The following is a 24,898-nucleotide window of genomic DNA, read 5'->3' as shown; positions in this document are numbered from 1 at the left end:
ACCTTCACCATACAAGTTGGCTACAGAAAATTTATAAGTGGTTATATTTTCATTATGCTGGGCAGTATATTCCTGATTAGGGACCATAACTAGTCAGAATGTTTCTGATGGTTTCATACTGACAATTCCACTTGGCAATATTGACCTAAGAAAAATATAATACAACTCTTTTCATGACTACATAAAGCACCCGGCTGGAGAAGCAGCTATAAAACAGAAACCACATGGTGGCCTATTTTAATACACCCTGAGACAAAGGGAGCACATTAATTATCAGTTAGCTGTCCATAAGTCAGACAAAAAAAAAACACACTCTCAAACAGAAATTGAATGGTTATATTTTTATAACATTAAGCAGTATATTACTGGTTATGGCATTTAACTGATCAGAATGTTACCAATAGTTTCATGCCAACTCTTTAAAATTTTTCTGCTTTTACTGAAGTTAAAATGGCATCACTCAAGGATCTAAACTGCATTATATAAATCAATTACATATATCATCATCATGATCATCGCCTTAATGTCCACTTTTCCATGCTTGCATAGGTCAGAAGAAATTTGTTAAGGTGAATTTTCTACAGCCAACATCATTCCTGTCACCAACCCACACCTGTTTCCATACAAATGCACACACACACACATATGTATGTATTACATGGAAAAATGCAAGCAAGAGAAAAAATATTCTTAAGATTATAAAACTGGAAAAGTATAGGACAAGTTATTACACTTGGAAAAGTTCTAGACAAGTTATTACATGTGATAAAGTACAGAACAAGAACATTTTTACTTAAAATATTGCAGTTAAGGATAAAATTTCAAATAAAGTATTTAGATTTAGAAAATATTAGCTTTTATTAAAACTAAATATTTTATTACAAGTTATTACTTTTATTTGTTATTACTTGTTAAAAATAAAAAATAACTCAAAATATTTTTGCACTTTAAAGAAATTCTAATTCATCATCATCATCATCATCGTTTAACGTCCGCTTTCCATGCTAGCATGGGTTGGACGATTTGACTGAGGACTGGTGAAACCGGATGGCAACACCAGGCTCCAGTCTGATTTGGCAGAGTTTCTACAGCTGGATGCCCTTCCTAACGCCAACCACTCAGAGAGTGTAGTGGGTGCTTTTACGTGTCACCCGCACGAAAACGGCCACGCTCGAAATAGTGTCTTTTATGTGCCACCCGCACAAGCCAGTCCAGGGGCACTGGCAACGATCTCGCTCGAAAATCCTACAGGAGCCAGTCAGGCGGTACTGGCAACGGCCACGCTCAAAATGGTGCATCTCATGTGCCACCCGCACAAGAACCAGTCCAGGGGCACTGGCAACGATCTTACTTGGCTTGCCGGGTCTTCTCACGCACAGCCCATTTCCAAAGGTCTCGGTCCGTAGTCATCGCCTCGGTGAGGCCCAATGTACGAAGGTCTTGCCTCACCACCTCAGCCCAGGTCTTCCTGGGCCTACCTCTTCCACGGGTTCCCTCAACTGTTAGGGTGTGGCACTTTTTCACGCAGCTATCCTCCTCCATTCTCACCACATGTCCATACCAGCGCAATCGTCTCTCTTGCACACCACAACTGATGCTTCTAATGTTCAGCTTTTCTCTCAAGATACTTACACTCTGACGGGTATTCACATTGACATTACACATCCAACGGAGCATACTGGCTTCATTCCTTGCGAGCTTACGTATGTCCTCAGCAGTTACAGCCCATGTTTCACTGCCATGTAGCATGGTTGTTCGTACGCATGCGTCATACAGTCTGCCTTTTACTCTGAGTGAGAGTCCCTTTGTCGCCAGCAGGGGTAAGAGCTCTCTAAACTTTGCCCAGGCTATTCTTATTCTAGCAGCTACACTTTCAGCGCACCCACCCCCACTACTAACTTGGTCGCCCAGATAGCGGAAGCTATCGACTACCTCTAGTTTTTCACCCTGGAATGAGATAGAAGTTGTTTCCTGTTTGTTTGCAGTCTTTATTGCACCTGAACATCTGCCACAAACAAAAACTAACTTGCTAGTTAACCTGCCTTTGATGTTGCTGCACCTCTTATGTGTCCATAGCTTGCACCGGGTACATCTTATAGAGTTACTACCTACTCCTTTTCTACATACTGAGCAGGGCCATCTACCTGAAGGGGTTTGTGTTTTATCTACCTTCCTACTTATTAGGATTTTGGTTTTAGCTAGGTTGACTCTAAGGCCCTTCAATTCTAGACCTTGCTTCCACACCTGAAACTTCTCCTCTAGTTCTGATAGTGACTCCGCAATTAGGGCAAGGTCATCAGCATAGAGGAGCTCCCAGGGGCAACCTGTCTTGAACTCCTCTGTGATTGCCTGGAGGACTATGGTAAATAATAGGGGGCTGAGGACGGAACCTTGGTGGACCCCTACCTCTACCCGGAATTCATTGCTGTACTCATTTCCAGCCCTCACCTTACTGGCAGCATCTCTGTACATGGCTCGCACAGCTCTCACTAGCCATTCTTCTATCCCAAGTTTCCTCATTGACCACCAGATAAGGGATCGGGGGACCCTGTCAAAGGCTTTCTCCATGTCAACGAAAGCCAGGTACAGAGGTTTATCCTTAGCTAGGTATTTCTCTTGCAACTGTCTCACTAGAAATAAGGCATCAGTAGTGCTTTTACCTGGCACGAACCCAAACTGCATCTCATCTAAATTGATTCGCTCCCTAATTAGTTGGGCTATGACCCTCTCTGTAACTTTCATAACCTGATCTAACAGCTTGATGCCTCTGTAATTATTTGTATCTAAAGCGTCCCCTTTACCTTTGTAGCAGTTGACTATGATGCTGCTACACCAGTCATAGGGTATGACTCCTTCGTGTATCACCTGGTTCGTAATACGGGTGACTAGGCTATAGCCAACACTGCCAGATATTTTGAGCATCTCTGCAGTGATTCCTGATGGGCCGGGGGCTTTCCCGGTCTTCATACTCTTAATTGCTTTATCTACCCTGGTACTATCAACTCGGATAGCTGGTCCCTCTATTGGGTCGACATAAGGCAGGCTCTCTTTCTCCCATTCATTCTCTTTATTAAGCAATCTATCGTAGTGGCATCTCCAGACCTCTTTCTTTGCATCCTCATTTAATGCAAGCGTACCATCATCCATGCGAACACATTTCTCTCCTACAACATCACTATTCTCTCTCCTACACTGTCTTGCAACACGAAATACCTCGAGTCTTTGGTCCTCACGGCGCAGAACATTGGCAAATCTTTCCTTATCTGCTTCTAATTAATAATTAGAAATTTGAAAATAGATTATAAAAAATAATAGTACATAATTAGTTAGTACAATAAATAGAATAATACAAAAATTAGTTATATATTACAGTAAAATCTACCTATAACAACAAATTCACAGTAAAATTTTCTTGAGTTATTGCCTAAGTTATTGCCAAGTCTTCACATTTGCCTATTTTTTACATAATGAATTTGCCTACCATTATACTATTCTACTTTGCATAAAACTTTAGCTATATTGGTACTTCTGGTTCTCATTTTTTAAGTATTCTAGTGTGTTAATATTTTAACAAAATGATGGTACCCTTTTTAATTATAATGTCACTTTGTAAATTAAAATCAAATAATTCTTAATATTCAAATGTTATCCTTAGTTGCAATATTTTAAGTAAAAATGTTCTTGTTCTGTACTTTTCCAGTTTTATAATCTTAAGAATATTATTTCTCTTGCTTTCATTTTTCCATGTAATCCATGTTTCTTCCAGGCTATGCTATTATGCTAATTAATAATGTGTCAATTAGTGGTGTTGTTGATAATTTTTTCCTTACCTCAATGATGCCGGTGACGTATATTAAAAGTCCCTTATAGAAAACTATCTTCATAAAAAAGTATAGAACTATCTTCATAAAAAAGTATAGAACTATCTTCATAAAAAAGTATAGAACTATCTTCATAAAAAAGTATAGAACTATCTTCATAAAAAAGTATAGAACTATATTATCATCCTCAAATTTATAGAAACAAAAACTCATAACTTTTTTCTTTTAAAAATTCATTTCATGAGATTGATACCATGAAATTCTTCAAATTGAGCTCTCTCATTTAAGCTTAATTAAAATATGGTTTGTTTTTAAAATAAAAAAGTTAATTATACTTAAATCCAGATTTTGCCTTATATTTTTTTGTGGTATTTTACCTCACAACTTTTTTGATGCAAATTTTTGTTGCATGGGCCAAAACTATGAAATTTGGCATGCTTTCTTCTATCATTGAAGCTAAAATAAATATGTCTTGCTTTTAAAATAAAAAAAAAGTTATTTACATCTAAACTTGATTGGTGACGTTACTCACTCTCCTATAATGTTGCTACAAATTTTAATGTAAACTTTTTTCTACTGGACCAAATCTCAATTTTTTATGCCAAAATGTAGCTAGTGTAGGGAACGACCATGCGAACCAAAGGAAATGGCGACGAACGGGAGAAGGCTCCTTTTAACGTGTCGCACGGTCAACACAAAACATGTAATATAACATAAGAGGGCTTGCATGTGAGATGTGAGGAAGTGCCAGCAAAGGAAAGAGAGAGAGACAACAGTTAGATATATATAGAGAGTAAGTTTTATTAGGGTAGTCAACTGTGTGTGTGTGCATGCGGCAATATAAACAATACAATACATAAGACAGGCCTTTGTATGCAAGAGTGTGTATAGAATAATATGTGTATACAATAATATGTGTGTATGTGAATGAGAAATACAGAGCATGGAATGAGAGTCAGTAACATAGACGATAAGTGTCCTGAACACAGATAAGAAACTACCAGTTCATAGAAGAGTTACACAGAAGGTAGAATGTCTGTACACAAGAGGTTGTGGCCGAATAGCAGAGCTGAAGTGTCACATGTTGTGTGTGAAGCTGAGCTTCGATGCTGTGACCGGTTACTTGGTACAGAAGATTCTCGCAGGTTGTTCTGGCTGTTATTTTCGAGGTGGAAACAATCCACACAAACAGTGTTGAGAAGGAACCGTGGTTGTTGTTGGTAGCGTGTACTCTGGTGGTGGTGTTGGCGCTGGCGACGGCATTGTAGTAGACAGTAGATCGGTGGTGTTGACATCGTCATTGGAAACTGGCTGGAGCTGTGTTCTGTGAGATGGTTAACAACCAGACCTGTAAGAGGTCTGAAATCGAAGACAAACTGGTGTGGATGAAGCAGGGCTATTTATAAATAAAAAGGGGCTCAAGAAACAGCAGAAAAAGCACTCTCTCACGTGACCTTAACAGAAGGCCACAATTGGTCGATATGCAACCTGGTGGGAAACAGAACTGGTGACAAATCCCATGCAAATAAGAGCCAATCAGGGTGATGGACACAACGGTTCAAGCTAGCTGAAGGCTAAATGTTAGCCGCTACGTTATCATTCGTAAATAAATACCTGAGAGAGAGGTTTCACTACACTAGGGATCACTCATCTTCAAAAAAACTTAATAGTTTTCAATTTGGTTAAGAACTGAATTAGCGACAAGCTCTGAAAGATGCTGCATGTGAGTAAATTGCGGCCTTAAGATTATTATTCAACTACAACCATAGTTGAATGATAAACATATGTGCACACACACATGTGTGTGTGTGTGCATAAGTAAGCTTCTTTTTTGTTTTATCATTTCATGCCTAGCTACAAATAGTAATAGTTTATTAATGCATCTTCTACACATTCACTCTAATAGCATTTGGTTGATTAAGAAACGTTCACATATCAACATACAACTACTATCACATAATCCAGTCTTTTCCCAGTCCACTCCTTCATCTTCCAAACTATGATAGGTTGGAACTCACTTGTCACATCCTCCCTACAAGTATCAATGTGTAAAAGTTCAAAATGTTCACCAAGTGCATTGATCTCACCAATTATTGTTAAGTTCACTACCATCAATTCATTGCAGAAGAGTTCACCACCATCAATTCACCATGAAGAAAGTTCACTGCCATCAATTCACTGTGAGAAAAGTTCACCATGAGGAAAGTTTACTGAGAAAATATATCGATTGTATCTCACCATTAATAATTAAAAACTATTTTATTGAGAAAAAAATGAAAGTAATGAAGATCAATTTGCTCACAGTGAACTTTCCCTATGGTAAATTGATGACAGTGAACTTACCGGACATGGATCCCACCAATTGTAGATGGCATGAAATGATGCAATGCTTTGCACTAAATAAAATGGGAATGTTGATTCTGATAATATCGTGATAATATCAATGAATATTATAAGGGACCTGTAGCGTACACCTTAAGGGATATTTCTCTCTCTTTCTGTTATATATACATAAATACGGACGTAGTAGATAACAGCTAGCCTTCGGCCACAGCTTTAGACCCTGTTATGGCCACTACTCTGATTGGTTGGTATTGACGCAATTTGTCTCTTGTTCTATTGTGTGCCAAGATGCAACCCAACCAATCGCAGCCTTCAGATAAGGTCGTGTGAGACAGTCTTTTCTAAACATCCGGTGAGCCGACACCACGATATAAAATGCTAGCTTTATGTTGTCTAGAATGTCTTTGACTCCAGACCTTCTGAGGTCTAGCTATTGACCACAGAACACAGCCAGTTCCAGCGACGACACAACAGCAGTCACATGGAGACTCAGCAATACTTTGTCCAGCAGCATTCAGGACCTCCATCTTCGTTGCCTCCAGCTTCTTAGCGTCAACATCATCTCTCTACATACACACCAACCAGCAACACTCGCACAGGTTCTATCTCCACACTGTTTGTGAATTACTTCACCATGGTTAACAGCATATACAACCTGTGACAACCTTCTGTAACGAGTAACCAGCAGCAGCATTGAAGCCACGACCTCTCACGACATGTGCCTCTCCCCAGCTCTGCATTGCAGCCTCAACTTCTTGTTACAGCACTTCGACTACTGTGTACTGTGACTACGAACTGGTATTTACCATCCTTGTGTCTGGACTTTCTTCTAACGTCATATTATAGACTCTTTCTATGCTCTGAACTTATCACACACACATACATCCATGATTGTATACACATACACTTTGTTTACATGATGGCCTGTCTATTATTATGTTTATATATTGCATACACAGACACACAAGTTAACATATAAAATCTTCTCTTTTCTCTGCGATCACTTGCCGAGCATACTTCACTAGCTGGGCCTCTAGGCTAATCTGCTTGTCATATCTCCTGAGGCAATGACCTGCGTGATGAAGAACGACGTACTCACACCACATGAGATGGCTACAGAGAGCAACGCACTTCACCCCTGTGTATAGTGTCAATAAAACTGTTTGAAAACCTGCATTTTGACTAAGACTTCTTTCCTGCTGGAACCTTAAACAACACAAAGAACAAGAAATTAATGGGAGGAGGTGATATTCAGCTGATATCGACAACTTTGCCTTCCATTATAGACCTTTAAATAAAGAAATATATATAAACATTGAAATAAAATTTTAACTAACAATTTAACTGCAATTTAAAATTTACATTTTCTAGCTTTAGCATTAGCAAATATGTTGATTACTAGGAGTTTGTTCAATCTGTTTTGACTCATTGTGCTCCTAAGTTCATTTTTAATCATTTTCAGTTTTGAAAATGAGCTTTCTCTACACTATTGTTGGTAACTGTAATTGACAAATATATGTGTAATGCATGTTCTACATTTATAAAGACTTCAAACAATTATCAGTTATCAAACAGTGAAACTGTTAAACCTACAAGATCTTCTCTATATGAGAAGCAGTTTCAGTTTTAAATGATTTTTATAAACTGGAATATGAAATAATGAAATTTGTTGACCTTTTTTACAATCTCTGTGTGTAAAATACTGTTACTGATGAAGGAATCCAGATACACAATTCATCTTTTGATAAGAATTCTGATGTTTTGATGGCTTTTAAACTTATACAAAGACATTTGAGATACAACAGGTGGACTAAAGGTGCTGGACAAAATTGTCATACGCACCTTTTCATTTGCATTCTCTGCAAGTTTTTTGCTAATAATCATCACAGTCATTCTGATCCTTGTCTTTTTATCAATATTTGAAAAGCTGACCACATAGCTTTAATATGCCCCTCCTAATACCACCCATTTTACAGAGTGTACTGAGTGTGTTTTATGTGGCACCAGCAATGGTGAAGTCACCATGTACTTGCAAGACAAGACCCTTGAATGAAGGTTAAGAAACTAAGACAGAAGCACAGGAGCAAGTGTCTTACTGAAGGGGTGAGTACATGGCATGCCCTATTAGAAAGACAGACAGACCGACAGCCGCAGAGGCAGATAGAGGCAGAGACTGACAGAGACAGAGAGACAGACAGATAGGCAAGCAGACAGTCAGGCAAGCAGGCAGGAAGACAGACAGAGATGTGTGAGGTCAAGGTACAAGATGAATATGAGAGACAGAAAAGGATAGAAGATGGAAAAGTTGAATGTGTAGGTAAGCGCACTGAGTAAGAATAGTGTGACAGATGGAAAGAGTTGGATGTGGTCAGGCCTATACATACTCTTGTAGATGCACTGACTTTTATCTGCGTATCCTTTTGCTTGTTTCAGTCATTGCACAGCAGCCATGCTGGGCCACCTACTTGAAGAGTTTAGTCAAAATAAATCGACTCTAGTACTTACCTTTTTTAAAAGTCTGGAGTAATCTTTTTGCTGAACCACTAAGTTACAGGACATAAACAAACCAACAGTTGTCAGGTGGTGTGGTGGGGACAAACACAAAGATACATACATCTAAACATATATGTGTGCGTATATATATATATGTGTGTGTGTGTGTGCATGCGTGTGTGCGTCTTAAATTGCAAGTGGTAAATCCAAGATCAATGCTCAGTCATGCGTTGAAAGGAATTTGAACTAGAGACAATAAATAACTTCTTTCGATCAATCTCTTTATCTATCTTCAGAAAAATTCATACTCTCTCTCTCTTACACACACACACAGATACATACATTTTTATGAGTGTTTCATTGTTTTCATTTTGTCTGTCATTGTCCTAAAAGCAGCTAAAATTAATTCCCAAGGGAATTGTAGCTGCTTTGGGACTGGGTAGCAAACTGTTTTTTTAATCGAATGAATTGATAGCACTCATGTGGTTAAAACTATGGTTATTTAGCGAAAATGAGGATCTATTACATTTTTCAAGATATGTTTGTTTATTGAAAGAGTGCATTTGCATGCAAGATTGCTGGAAAGTGGGAGCCCTCCTGTATTGAATGCTACATATTCCCCATAGCAGGGAGGCTGAATATCTATTGGGGGCCCGGGGCAATTGCCCCCTTCGACCTCCCATGAAATCCGGCCCTGGTCGAGAGTCCATGTAAAGATTTCGACTTCGTTGTCTTATGATTTCCATGGCAACAGACAGTTGACTTCTGGTATGTCTGCAATGGAGGCTTCCGATTGGCTAAAATTACACAATTTTTAACTGCTTTTAACTTTCTATCGGTAAAGTCTAGAAAAAAAGATGTGATTTTTGTCATAAGTATTCAAAAGTAAAACAGTGTAGAAAATTTGAAAATATTCTCGTGGTTATTTCAGAAAATTCTAGTGGTCGAAAAGAATTTAGCAACATCCCTGTTTTGATGCATTCATTTATAAATCTTCATATTTATTCGATTATGTCTTCGATTTCGACCCATAATTAAGCTTACTTAAAGCGTAACAATCAAATTTGTTTCTTAAGTTAAAAAATTTCAATTATGTCTCCGATTTCTTTCCATAAACTAAGGATTTTAAGAACGTAACGCTCGATCACATGCTGCAACGAAGCTGAACAATAATAATTATTCTACTGTAATATGTATGAATGAGTGATTTCTTACATTGGATAACTATAGATTTCACGGGGAGGAGCACAGTCAATAGGAACAACGGGCAAAAGTCGACTCTAAATGAATTTAACAGAAAACTTAGATGTAGCTCTATACTTTGTTTTATATTTCAAAAGACACAAATAATTTGTAAGGAAATAGATATCGCTCATACCGCTGATAACTGTTTTATGAACCTCCGTGAAATGAAAAGTAAACTCAACAATGTTAGGATTTTGGCATATATAGAAATATTTAAGTAAAAATACCATCATAATTGAGTAAATGTTTCCTATTAATCGATATACATAAGATAAAAAGGAACAGAAGGAATATACAAAACCGCTAAGTCCTCTATTCGATAAGCAATTAAAACACACTCATTTTGAGTTGACAATTACCAAAGAAAAATGTCGTCTCAATGTCCTAAAAACTTCAACTAGATTATGTCTGCTTAAAAAAACGTCTTAGAATCCAATAACAAATATATTTAGAAAGCAAAAATAAAAATCTTTCTTGATTTAGTTTATATAGCAATATTTGCACGGTGGGTACTGGGGAAGGTTCTATGGTGTAATGGTTAGCACTCTGGACTCTGAATCCAGCGATCCGAGTTCAAATCTCGGTAGAACCTAATAATCGCTCCTACATTTTTTTCCCCACCTCATTAACATATTTGGTTTTTATTATTTGTGATTGGTATTGTCAGAGACAACTGAGCTTTACTGCTTATTTCGATCTATCTCGATTTAATTGACTACTTAGATTCCTTGAGACACAACCCTGCTATTTAATGACCTCCATTATTATTATTCCTCTTTCTTGTAACACTTGGTTACAATATATATGCTTGTTCTGTGGTCAACCTGTAGCTTCCTTATTAGTAAATTAATTATTAAAAAAGCAATAAAACTATTGACTTTTGCACCGGATAAAAAAAAATGCTGGATTTGTTGCCCGATATCATCATTATTATAGATATTGCCGCAGGCCAACGATGATTCTCTCTGCCGTCTTTCGAACAGCTAAAGATAGCAGCCAAATCTATCTATAATCAACAACCTACAATCTTTAAAAGGAAGTACACATTGGATGTAGTCTCCTACCCAATTTAATATTACTATCAAGTATCATGATGTCTATATTATAATATCTGAAATAATATCTCACTGTTTTAATAATCTTTCTTTAAAAATGTATGAGACAGAAAATTAATAGGGCTGTGATGTTTATACTTTCTTCAAAAGTGGTTTCACCGGAAGAGTAAAGACAAGTTTTGAAACTTGTTTCTTTGTCAGAGACAGAAAAGATAAGGGGAAAAAACCAAACTGATAGCTTAGTTTTGTAGCAAAAGGCTATACTTAATTTCAGTTAAAATATGTGGTTAACTATTTCATGAAACTCAGTGGCATTTGAAGTCAAAGCATACAGTAATGCAGTCGCTGTCTTAAAGACACTGAGCAAAATTTTCCACTGTCCTACCTCCGTACTAACCGGTTAACATTGCTAACTCCAGAGACTGACTTGTAGTTATTTAATATAAGAATTAAAATAAGCATGTTATGTGGCATTATTGAAGAACAGCTGTCTATAATATACTTCAAGAGTAATTTATCAACACCAATATTGGGGCTCTCTTAACAGCAGGGCCTTATAGAAGTTATTTATTGACAGTAAGCAACAATATATATAGACCAGAATTCGAAACTCAGACCTGCATGTCCCCATGGGCAACTGTCCGGTGTATCCATGTCTTAATATGGCGCTGACCAATATTGTATAATGCCCTTCATTAAAAAGACACTATCGCCTCGCAACCTAATTGCTTTCTCCATGTTATTTTTGTGGTATTGAGAAGTATACCAGAGTTGTTTCCCTTAGAAAAGGACCAGCAAATATTTTCTGTTTGTTTTATTCACGTGTCTAAGTATTCTAAAATTTATTTAATTAGTGGTTTGATATATCACCAACATTGTTTTAACTACACAAATACTCTGATAAGCGTCATGATCGTTTCATCTTTCATTCAGTAGTTAAAACTAAGTAAAAAAAAATATACATATACCTAACTTTCAACTTTGAACTTGAATGTTGTTGACATTTCATTCGGATATTCTGCAGGAACGGGCATTTTATTGGTAAGTTTGTCAGATCGTATTTTCCCTCGACTACAGTGATATATATGGAATATAAAAAATAATGCTCTTTCGAAAAGTAGTTGGTTAGAATATTTTGTGTCTATTCTTAATTGTTAAAAAAATTCTCACAAGTGATTTTCCTCTTATAATTAGATAATCCAAAAGTGGCGCGCTTTTCATTGGGTTTTACTTCATGCGCAGTATTGAAGTTTATAGGAATTTTCTTTTTCGGAGTGTCATTGATTAATTCATCATGAACACTGTTAAATGTACTATAATGGCATAATTTACAAGCAACAGCAGTTGCCAGCGATCTTTGGTCATCATACAGTCAAAGTAGGAGATCCGTTAATTTGTTTTAGCACTACATTAGATTTTCCTCGACTACAGTGATATGTACGAATATAAAAAGTAATACTTTTTGTAAAAATGGTTTTTAGATTAAATCAAGTCTTTAGTTGGACGAAAATGTCAACATTTCGTTGTTCCTTCTATTTGATTATTGATCACAGACTAGTTGTTTAAATTAAATAATGACTAGAAAATTAACCGTGTACGTAACTAATTTGCTTTCACTTTCATCCAGCACTCAACAGGACTTTTTTTTTTTTATTACATTAGAATTTCCTGATAACGAATATAGTGACAACCATTTTTATTAATTAGCACTATAACATCACCGAGGACAAGGTTTTTGGATTCACATGTATCACATTTCTTGCTATAGCAAATAGTTCCTCTTTGTAAAGTTCAGTTGGGTTACATGTAGGAAAAAAAACATCTTGCAATACAGATATATTAAAAGTGGAAAGTTTTTTGTGAAGTCTGATTTTTCATTTCATTTTCGTTTGAATTCTATTTTGAATTAATTAGATTATTTAAATAAATTGATTATTTTTTGGGTACTACTAAAGACCCGGTCGCGCGTCCGCGCTAGCTAGTCGTGAGTGGTCGATCCTAACCCTAACCCTAAACACGTATTCAGTTGCACACGCGGGTTAGGGTTAGGATCGACCACTCGAGACTAGCTAGCGCGGACGCGCGACTGCGCGTTCGGGTCCGCGCTGCTTTAGTAGTACCATTTTTTGGAGGTGGGAGTTGTCAAAATTCTTTCAACAGTCTGTGACGTTATCGTGTAACCCTCATGCACTTTCTTCACGTCCCTTCTCTTTGTACGTGTCTCAAATTCCAATGGTGAATTTTGCTCATGTTCTGTTATTTCCATTTGCATTGTATTTGTGTTTTTAAGATGGTGAGTATTTACATGTGTGTATGGCAGGTGATGAAGACTATGGATTTCAATATACATCATCCCAGTTCGCTTTGGGCTATCTCTAACACGTGTACACCTTTCTGTCAGCAAAATTACCCGTGAACATGCTATGATCCTTGCTATTTCTATATTTATGTGACCACATTTGTCATCTTGTTTCTATCATCTAATCCAAAATACAAAAGTGCAAAGCTTAGGGCTGACCACTGCATACAGGAGTGGTGATTGAGTGGAACATTTTTATAGAATATTTGATGGACTGTTTTTTCTACCTATGACCAGTGGGATGGATTGTCTGATAGTGAGTGATTGCACTTAATGTCGAAGGGCCATGTGGCCTATTGGATTATTTCAGTTGCACCTGTATATTCTGCATTTGTTGCCATATCCAACCATCATCTTTCTTCACTGTGCTTGTGGAGAATTCCTTGCTTGTTTCTTCACAGTTATGGAATGCCCATCAGGCAACCATTGATGAAGAGGCTCATAAAAATCTATATGACAATTAGAATTTTGGAGACATGAGCATTCACCTATCTGGAAGGCTATTGGAAGTATTAGAAGTAATCAGACTATCAAGTAGTCTTGATTATGGGTTTTTATGGTGAGCCAACAAGAAAAGTCAAATGTACTACAAAAAAGTATTAGCAGCATTTAAAGAATTTAAATCTGGATTATGTGATGAAAAGGTAGACTTTGGAGGGATTTCTGAGTGGTGTAAGACACAACATCAGGTGGAAATAAAATAAACCTTAACACTTTTGATATTGTGTTTGTTATATTTTTCAAAGATACAGTATGGTGTATTTTTTTTTTATTAAGCTAATTTTTCTGAATGTAAATAATTTTGTTTGCCTGTAAGATATTGAGTTATTTACAAAATAATTAAACTTTTTGTGCACTGCCTTCCTAATGGCAGTGTTGAAGGAAGAAGCTGTTGAATGATAAATAGAGAATGACTATGGAAGTGATGGCATGGCATATTGTACTGGTAATATTTTCATTTTATAATGCTGTAAACTGGCAGAATTGTTAGCTTACCAAACAAAATGCTTAGCAGCATTTCTTCCAACACTTCAAGTTCTGAGTTCATATCCTACTGATGCCAACTTTGCCTTTCATCCTTTTGGGGTTGATAAAATAAAGTACCAGTCAAGTACCAGGATCATTGTAATTGACTTGTCTCTTCTCTTCAAAATGCTAGCCTTGATGCAATGAACTGGCATCCCTTTCAGGAGAATATTGTGATCTTCATCATTGATATGTCATGGAAACTGGGAAACTGATCTTATGAGTCTTAGCACTCAACCCTAAGTTTATGAGTCTGCAAGATTTACAATTACTTATATGTTGTAGTAAGCATTATTATTAATTACTTATATGTTGTAATAAGCATTATTATTAATTACTTATATGTTGTAGTAAGCATTATTATTAATTATAAGGATCAAAATCATTTTTAAACATATTTATGTTTTACGTTACTTTCTTTAATCTTTATCACTATTGTAATGTATCTGATTAATTTTCAGAACCAGCACTAAATAAATATGTCGATAATAATAAAGATGAGTATCCAAGGGATACGTAGTTTTGGCCCTGATGATAGTGATAAACAAGTCATAAAGTTCTTCTGCCCTTTGACTTTGATATTAGGACAGAATGGAACTGGTAAAACAGTGAGTATTTTTGGAATTGTCTATGTATTTTGTTTCTATAAAATCATGATCATCATCCTTTAATGTCTGTTTTCCATGCTGGCATGGGTTGGGCGGTTTGACTAGAGCTGGCCAACAAGAGAGCTGCTCCAGGTTCCAGTCTGATTTGACTTGGTTTCTATGGCAATGCTCTTCCTACTGCCAATCACTTTACAGTGTGTTTTTAATGTGGCACCGGCATGAGTGCTTGGTACAAGCACATGGCTCTTGCAGGCCAATCCTCTTCATCAGAGGATGTGGCCTTAACACTTCTGTTGTGGAGAACAGGTCTTCTTGGAGTACAACAAAGCACCAGGTATCTTGGTCCTTTGTCATTTCATTTGAAAAGTTAATTTTTCTGGGGTCATCCTTCTGTATTTTGTTCCATATCTTCCTGGGTCTCTCTTTTCCATGAGTTCCATTCAGTTTGAGTGAACAGCACATCTTTATGGAGCTATTGGCATCCATCTGCTTCACATGACCAAACTAGCACAGTCTTCTCTCTTGCATACTACATCTAATTCCTCTTATGTGAAATATTGAAGCCTAATTATTTAGTTGATGCTGTTTAAAAATGCATAATATTGCTCTTTCTCTCATGCTTAAAAATTTAAAGTTTCTTGATTCTTTCATGAAATATAAAGTTTAGATTGATATCATTTTATTTATATAATACCAAACTTAATATGGTAGGTTATTTGTTATTTGAAAGTAACGTTTAATTTATGTTTTATTTTACAGACTATTATAGAATCTTTGAAATATATTACAACAGGTGACTTACCACCTGGAACTAAAACGAATGGTGCTTTTGTCCATGATCCAAAGGTAAGTAAATGGTTAATACTTCACACATCAGGGATGAAGCAAACCCTTTCCAGCACTTTAACCCTTTTGCATTCAGATTACTCTGTCAAATGTAGTACTTATTTATTCACACTGTTTTGAATTAATCATGCATTATCTTGTAGCCTCGAGATTTTCATGGTGTGATTGTTAATTTTCAAAAAAGGTGGCAAGCTGGCAGAATCATTAGCACAAAATTTGGACAAAATGCTTTGCAGCATTTAGTCTTGCTTTACGTTCTGAGTTCAAATTCCATTAAAGCCTGATAAGCTAATTTTTTGTTAAGATTTAGACAACAGGTTAAAAATTCACTTCATTTGTTTTGTGTTGTGTTTTGGCAGTTTGAAAAAGCTAATTTTTTTCCATAATTTCAGCACCAAAATAAACCAGGTAAAATGGGAAATGGTTGATTAGTCATAAGTTATTGAAGACATGGTTAGTCATAAGTAGTTTTTTATTGATAATTGTAAAAATGATGTAAATCAAAAGGGGTAAAGTTCAATTCCTAGGAAGGAATGAACTGCTACGAATTCTTAGTGTTGAATTGGTGATTCTCTGCCTTAACACTTCAACCATTTTATTCATCCCTTGTAACACAGTAGTCATGTAGTTCTTATTTTCTTCTCGTCCTTGATATAATATCTTCAGGTGTGGTTGTGTGATAAGAAATTGACTTCCTAATCATATGATCTTGGGTTCAATCCCACTGTGTGATAGCTTGGGAAAGTGTCTTCTACTAGAGCCCCAGGCTGACCAAAACTTTGTGAGTGGATTTTGAATAAATCTATTACAAAATTTAAAAATGACTACATGTTTTGAGATTCGGGTACATTTTTAAACCCCAAAATAAATTCTATGTGATGAAAGTCGCAGAGAGGGTCATAGCCTAGCTAATTAGAGAGAGAGTTAGTTTAGATGAAATGCAGTTTGGGTTTGTGCCAGGGAGAAGCACTACTGATGCTATATTTCTGGTAAGAAAGTTGCAGGGGAAATACCTAGCCAAAGATAAACCTCTGTATTTGGCTTTTGCTGACATGGAGAAAGCCTTTGACAGGGTTCCCTGATCCCTTATCTGGCGGTCAATATGGAAACTAGGGATAGACAAGTGGTTGGTGAGAGCTGTACAAGCCTTGTATAGGGATGCTGTCAGTAAGGTGACGGTTGGCAACAAATATAGTGAAAAATTTGGGGTACAAGTAGGGGTTCACCAAGGATCAGTCCTCAGCTCCCTCATTTTCATCATAGTCCTCTAGGTGATAACAGAGGAATTTAAGACAGGCTGCCCCTGGGAGCTCCTCTATGCTGATGACCTTGCTCTTATAGATGAATCACTACCAGAACTAGAGGAGAAGCTTCAAGAGTGGAAGCCAGGTCTAGAATTGAAGGGCCTTAGAGTTAACCTAACAAAAACCAAAGTCTTAGTAAGTAGAAAGGCAGACAAATCATAAATCCCTTCAGGTAGATGGCCCTGTTCGATCTGTAGAAAAGGTGTAGATAGAAACACCATAAGATGTACCTGGTGTAAGCTATAGACACATAAGAGGTGCAGCAATCATCATCATCGTTTAACGTCCGCTTTCCATGCTAGCATGGGTTGGACGATTTGACTGAGGACTGGTGAAACCGGATGGCAACACCAGGCTCCAGTCTGATTTGGCAGAGTTTCTACAGCTGGATGCCCTTCCTAACGCCAACCACTCAGAGAGTGTAGTGGGTGCTTTTACGTGTCAGGGGAAAGTTACCAGTGAATATATTTTTTGTGTGTGGAAGGTGCACAGGTACAATAAACAGCAAAAATGTACAGAAAATACATTCCATCACATGCCAGGTGGGAAAACTAAAAGTAGTTGATAGCTTCCGTTACCTAGGTGACCAAGTCAGTAGCAGGGGTGGATGCTCTGAGAGCATAGCTGCTAGAATAAGAATAGACTAGGCAAAGTTCTGAGAGCTCCTATCTCTGCAGGTAACAAAAGGCTTCTCATGTATGATGCCTGTGTGCAAACAGGCATGCTATACAGCAGTGAAACATGGGCTGTGACGGCTGAGGACATGCGTAGGCTTGTAAGAGATGAAGCTAGCATGCTCCGCTAGATGTGTAATGTCTGTGCATGCACAACAGAATGTAAGCGGCCTGAGTGAAAAGTTGCACATAAGAAGCATCAGATGTGGTATGCAAGAGAGACGATTATGCTGGTATGGATGAGGACAGCTGTGTGAAGAAGTGTCACACTCAACCGGTAGAGGGAACCTGTGGAAGAGGTAGACCCTGGAAGACATGGGATGAGGTGGTGAAGCATGATCTTCAAATGTTGGGTCTCAGAGAGGCAATGACAGGCGACCGAGACCTTTAGAGATATGCTGTGCTTGAGAAGACCTGTCAAGCCAAGTGAGATCATAGCCGTGGCTGATACCAGTGTTGCGTAACTGGCCCATTAAAAGCACCCTTCAGTCATTGGGTCTCACAGAGGCAATGACAGGCGACCGAGACCTTTAGAGATATGCTGTGCTTGTAAAGACCTGTCAAATCGAGTGAATCGTAGTCGTGGCTGATGCCAGTGCCATCTGACTGGCACCCATGCCGGTGACACATAAAAAGCACTTAGTGCATTGGGCCTCATGGAGGCAGTGATGTCAAGCCAAGTGAGATTGAAGTCATGGCCGATGCCAGTGTTGCGCAACTGGCCAGTTAAAAGCACCCTTTAATCATTGGGCGATATGCTGTGTTTGTGAAGATCTGTTAAACTGAGTGAAATCATAGTTGTGGCCGATGCCAGAGCCATCTGAAGGGCATGTAAAAAGCACCAATCGAGCTTTGGGCCTCATGGAAGCAGTAACAGGTGACCAATACCCTTGGTGATATACCATGCTTGTGTTGGCCTGTCAAGCCAAGTGAGACCATAGTCATGGTCAATGCTGGTGTCGAGTCAATGGCACCCGTGCTGGTGGCACGTAAAAAGCACCCACTATGCTCTTGGAGAGGTTGGTGTTAGGAAGGGCATCCAGCAGTAGAAACCTTGCAAATCAGAGTGGGACCTGGTGCAGCCCCCACCCCCACCTCCCGGCTTACCAGTTTCCAGTCAAACTGTCCAACCCATGCCTGCATGGAAAGCAGACGTTAAACGATGATGGTATATATGTATGTATATATATTGCCTTTAGCAGTTGAAATATGTCACAAACATATATAAATTAACCTAAAGTTTGTTTATGCCTAAACATGGCTTGGCACTGATATTACTGTCATTTTCATGACCTTGGTGGTCTATTGGCACCAGGGCTTCATTAGATTTATCCAGAGTTGCTTCTTTTAGGTATTTGCCATTGATAATGGCTAAAAAGCTAGAAACATCGATGTCTGAGAATCTGACAGGTGGCAGCACTAGGTAGATGTGGTGTTTTTACACCTTTTTCACCATAAAAGAGAATTTTGTTTCTCCAATGTAACTGCAATGATTTTGCCTTTAGCAGTTGTAACATGTCACAAACATAGTTTAACAAACTGAAAGTTCACACAAACACGCACACATGTGTGGGTGTGTACTACTGTCTTCTTGCCTTGATGTCATGTAATAGTTGTAAATGAATATCCCCATCATGCAAGCAGTGTCCTTCATTTCTAGTCTTCTGGGAAAACCTATCTAATCATGGGGAAATATTACCTTACTTGGAAACAAGTGAAGGTTGGCTACAGGAAGGACTTCTAGCTGTAAAAAATCTTTCCATCCGACCCATATAAGCATGGAAAAATGGATATTAAATGATAATGATGATACTTCTGAGGTATCACTCAAAACAAATAGCTTCTCAGATATCTATCAGTTATTTAATACATGTTTGATGTTTTTTTCCTTCCAGATTGCCCATGAGAAAGAAGTTAAAGCACAAGTCAAGTTATATTTCAAAGACATTATTCAGAAAGATGTTATTGTATCACGAGCAATGATAGGAACACAAAAGGTGTGAGATGTTAATCATATTTAAGATAACTTCACCAATCTATCAGCCCAACATTTTTGGCACAACTAGGAAAATAAGGATGAGTTCTTCAGAAATATTAGTTTTCTTGAAGTATATATATATATAGCATGGAAGATGGCCATATAAATGTATATGTATGTGTGTGTGTATATATGGAACCTGGTGCTGCCCCTGACTTTGCCAGTTCCTGCCAACCTAATCCAACCCATTCCAGCATGGAAACTGGATGTTAAATGTTGATGTTGATGATGATATTCACACAAACATATGCATATATATGAAGGCAAGTGGCCTACTGGTTAGGTTGTTGCATTGATGATTGTGAGATTGTTCTTTCAATTTCCAGATGGATTAGTGGTCCGTTCAGAGTGACTGTTGGCTTGTTTGCTTGCTTAGCTAGCAAAGTGGCATCATCTGATAGCTAAAACACTGTGATGAGCTTTGTGACTAATTATGTGTAACAACATACAGCAGACTGGACTATACAGTGATATACATACATACATACATACATACATATATATATATATATATATATATATATATATATATATATATATGTATACATATATATACATATATATATATATACATATATATATATATTGTTGTACTTGGGGATGGTCATATTGCCAGTTTAGCCAATAAAAACACACGCACTGTATATTTGGTGTTAATTTGCTTCAGCTTTATATTACATTAATCTTAATCTTATTTCGGCCAGAGTTCTTTCGGCACACTTCTGTGACCTCATCAGTGGTCCTTTGTTTCCTTCCTTCTTATGTGTGTCTCACCTTGCTAAATATCAGCCATTTTGTATTTTGTATTCCTATTGTATGTGTCTATGCATGCGTGTCTTTCAATGTGTCTGTGTCTTTTGTAAGTGCATGTGTGTATGGGGAGTGTCTGTATCACCTATATACTCTGTTAATACGTGTTCGTTTGTATTTGTTTTATTTATTTATTTGTTCATGTGTGTGTGTGTTTTTGTTCTCTTTTTTTTGTGTTTAATTAAATTTTGTTAACGTATGTAGTATTTAATTCCATTTGTTTATCTATGTATTGTATTATACTTTGTTCATATTATTATTGGTTTATGGGTAACATGTCACATGCTGTGGTTTGTGGTTTGTTAGTGGTGTGTGTTAGTGTTCCATTCTAGTTTCCTATTCAGGCTAGGTTTCTCTTCTATTATGTGTGTAGCTTCAGTAATTTGTCTAAGTGCTGCATCACTGCTATGTGTAGATAAGATTTTAATTTCTATGTTGTTGATTGAGCCTCTATGTTCTTGCTCAGCGTGCTGGTACAGAACTGATGAGTTCTTCCCTTCCTTAAGTTCCCTCCAATGTTCGTTTGCCCGCTCCCCTATGCTCCTTGCTATTTCGCCTACATATGTCATTGTCTTATTTCTGCATCGTCCCTCTGTACATCTTATACTATAGACCACATTTCTGGTTTTGCAGTTCGTTTGTGGGCTAAATCTACATACGATACAGTTCCTATCGGTGCAGGGGGTTCTACTGAAAGGGTATGTTCTACTGATAACGGATTTAATAGGGTTGCCTGGCCTTTCAACAACTTTAATTCTTAGCTTAAGTTTGTCTAGGGCCCTTCTAAAGCGGTACGCCAGTTCGCCTCTAGGGGTGGTGTCGACGAACATGACGCTCTGGTACTTGTGGCTATCGTACCATGAGCTTGCCTTCCCTATTTTCTTCTTAGTCCTTTCTATGGTGTTCCATGATTTGCTCCTATAGAGTGGGCAAATCCCATTCCTATCGTTGCGTTTGATTGTTTCAAACTTCTTCATAGCTCCTTTGTATACCCTGATCCTTTCTTTATGGCTGTAACCTGAGAACTGCATGCGGTGGACGAAATGTTGTATATGTCTCTTTAATTCTGTAGGGTCGCACATGCAGGAGACATTTCGCATTACTCTGACGAGGTCTGCCATCAATATGTTGAATTTGGCATTGTCCGCAATAGCCGAGTTCCGGTGGATCAGGTATTTGGAGGCCATAGGTTTTGTATAGTGTGAATGGAGGATTCTGGTTTTATTGTTCTTAGTTTCTAGCCAGAGTTCAGTATCTAATACAGGTAATCTATGGTTAGGGTGTTTAGTAGGGTAGTCTATCGTAACTTTAATACTCTGGTGGATGGAGTTAGCTATTTGCTGGATGCTCTCCATAGTCTTAGTTTCTATTTCTATTTCAGGGGTGCTCTCTTGTGGGGGTGTCTTTACCACTAAGTTGATATCATCAACATATCGAGAGTACACATTCACGAGTATGGAGTTCTGTATCAGGCGTTCTTTAAGCCTTCTGTCCCACCATACCATGAAGAGATTGGCCACATCACCGGCGATACTAACACCGATGGCTGCCCCCTCGTCCTGGGTGTATAATTTGTTGTTAAATTTAATGGTGTGGCCTTTTTGGGTGACCTTTATACTAGTATATACGCCCAGGACGAGGGGGCAGCCATCGGTGTTAGTATCGCCGGTGATGTGGCCAATCTCTTCATGGTATGGTGGGACAGAAGGCTTAAAGAACACCTGATACAGAACTCCATACTCGTGAATGTGTACTCTCGATATGTCGATGATATCAACTTAGTGGTAAAGACACCCCCACAAGAGAGCACCCCTGAAATAGAAATAGAAACTAAGACTATGGAGAGCATCCAGCAAATAGCTAACTCCATCCACCAGAGTATTAAAGTTACGATAGACTACCCTACTAAACACCCTAACCATAGATTACCTGTATTAGATACTGAACTCTGGCTAGAAACTAAGAACAATAAAACCAGAATCCTCCATTCACACTATACAAAACCTATGGCCTCCAAATACCTGATCCACCGGAACTCGGCTATTGCGGACAATGCCAAATTCAACATATTGATGGCAGACATCGTCAGAGTAATGCGAAATGTCTCCTGCATGTGCGACCCTACAGAATTAAAGAGACATATACAACATTTCGTCCACCGCATGCAGTTCTCAGGTTACAGCCATAAAGAAAGGATCAGGGTATACAAAGGAGCTATGAAGAAGTTTGAAACAATCAAACACAACGATAGGAATGGGATTTGCCCACTCTATAGGAGCAAATCATGGAACACCATAGAAAGGACTAAGAAGAAAATAGGGAAGGCAAGCTCATGGTACGATAGCCACAAGTACCAGAGCGTCATGTTCGTCGACACCACCCCTAGAGGCGAACTGGCGTACCGCTTTAGAAGGGCCCTAGACAAACTTAAGCTAAGAATTAAGGTTGTTGAAAGGCCAGGCAACCCTATTAAATCCGTTATCAGTAGAACCCCCTGCACCGATAGGAACTGTATCGTATGTAGATTTAGCCCACAAACGAACTGCAAAACCAGAAATGTGGTCTATAGTATAAGATGTACAGAGGGACGATGCAGAAATAAGACAATGACATATGTAGGCGAAACAGCAAGGAGCATAGGGGAGCGGGCAAACGAACATTGGAGGGAACTTAAGGAAGGGAAGAACTCATCAGTTCTGTACCAGCACGCTGAGCAAGAACATAGAGGCTCAATCAACAACATAGAAATTAAAATCTTATCTACACATAGCAGTGATGCAGCACTTAGACAAATTACTGAAGCTACACACATAATAGAAGAGAAACCTAGCCTGAATAGGAAACTAGAATGGAACACTAACACACACCACTAACAAACCACAAACCACAGCATGTGACATGTTACCCATAAACCAATAATAATATGAACAAAGTATAATACAATACATAGATAAACAAATGGAATTAAATACTACATACGTTAACAAAATTTAATTAAACACAAAAAAAAACAAAAACAAAAAAAAAGAACAAAAACACACACACACATGAACAAATAAATAAATAAAACAAATACAAACGAACACGTATTAACAGAGTATATAGGTGATACAGACACTCCTCATACACACATGCACTTACAAAAGACACAGACACATTGAAAGACACGCATGCATAGACACATACAATAGGAATACAAAATACAAAATGGCTGATATTTAGCAAGGTGAGACACACATAAGAAGGAAGGAAACAAAGGACCACTGATGAGGTCACAGAAGTGTGCCGAAAGAACTCTGGCCGAAATAAGATTAAGATTAATGTAATATAAAGCTGAAGCAAATTAACACCAAATATACAGTGCGTGTGTTTTTATTGGCTAAACTGGCAATATGACCATCCCCAAGTACAACAACATCTGTTTCAACACACGATTTCACATCAAAAATCTTGCAAAACAAATATGTAAACGGAACATATATATATATATATATACATATATGTATAATATATACATATATGTATATATACACACACATATTCATACATGCATGCATATGCACAAACACACACACACATTATATACATACATGTATGTATGTATGCATGAATGCAAACATACATAGTAAAATGTTATGAAAGTTGATACCTCACAAAATTATGACTTTGAATTTTGTGTCTTATTGATTTTCAAGCAAGTGATGGAATTTTACTCTTTTATTTGGGTTGAAGACAAAAAGCAAATTGTCTTACTGACTTCAGCAAGGCCCTTAATTTCAAATGGTGTCCTTTCTTTTTACAGGCTAAAAAAGTTGAAACGCGAACTTTAGATGGTGTTATAACAAGAAGATCTCCTGATGGAGACAAGAGCCTCACTCAGAAATGTGCTGAAATAAATAGAGAAGTACAAAATCACTCATTATTTTTTGGAAATTTAAATCAATGTAAATTACTTGCTTTTTGAGGATAATGATAAAGATCCTTCTTGAGTCATATAGACTCTAGACTCATAGGGCTGGTTTCCCAATTTCCATAGCTTATATATTCTCCACTTGGACGAGATGCTGGTCTGTTACAGGATTACTCACTTTTACCAGCTGAGTGGACTGGAACATGAAATGAAGTGTTTTACTCAAGAAGACAGCATGTTGCCCAGTCCAGGAATTGAAACCACAATCTTTTATCCTGCTTTTTGAGGACTTTTTTTTTTAAAGTTAATTTTGTAAATATAACCCTATTTTACCATACTAGTAAAAATATTCAGCAAAAATTTCTG

General features: G+C 37.7%; 1 protein-coding gene and 1 non-coding gene across 11 annotated transcripts in view; both read left to right on the top strand.

Annotated features, from left to right (window-relative positions):
• The first annotated feature begins 10,422 nt into the window (after positions 1-10,422).
• Trnaq-cug (transfer RNA glutamine (anticodon CUG)) lies at positions 10,423-10,494 on the top strand. Its single transcript has one exon. It is a non-coding gene; the product is annotated as a tRNA-Gln (tRNA).
• Positions 10,495-10,552: 58 nt separating this feature from the next.
• Positions 10,553-24,898, top strand: part of LOC106876178 (DNA repair protein RAD50) — a 91,660-nt gene continuing 77,314 nt past the window's right edge. The window contains exons 1-6 of one of the 10 annotated variants that reach the window (XM_089354582.1): positions 12,618-12,900; positions 13,007-13,170; positions 14,804-14,950; positions 15,710-15,796; positions 19,670-19,771; positions 24,425-24,526. In XM_089354582.1, coding sequence (XP_089210708.1) covers positions 14,822-14,950; positions 15,710-15,796; positions 19,670-19,771; positions 24,425-24,526 — 420 coding nt within the window. In that variant the 5' untranslated portion in view covers positions 12,618-12,900; positions 13,007-13,170; positions 14,804-14,821. Of the gene's footprint in view, positions 11,999-12,138; positions 12,552-12,617; positions 12,901-12,937; positions 14,627-14,803; positions 14,951-15,709; positions 15,797-19,669; positions 19,772-24,424; positions 24,527-24,898 lie in introns of those variants that run through there. The other 9 variants (XM_014924609.3, XM_089354567.1, XM_014924612.3 and 6 more) reach the window with 9 other exon arrangements.

Source organism: Octopus bimaculoides, chromosome 1, assembly GCF_046866305.1.
Source record: "Octopus bimaculoides isolate indiv1 chromosome 1, ASM4686630v1, whole genome shotgun sequence".
In the NCBI taxonomy this organism is placed as follows: domain Eukaryota; kingdom Metazoa; phylum Mollusca; class Cephalopoda; order Octopoda; family Octopodidae; genus Octopus; species Octopus bimaculoides.
Note: the sequence above shows the minus strand (reverse complement) of the source record. Positions and strands in the feature narration are given on the sequence as shown.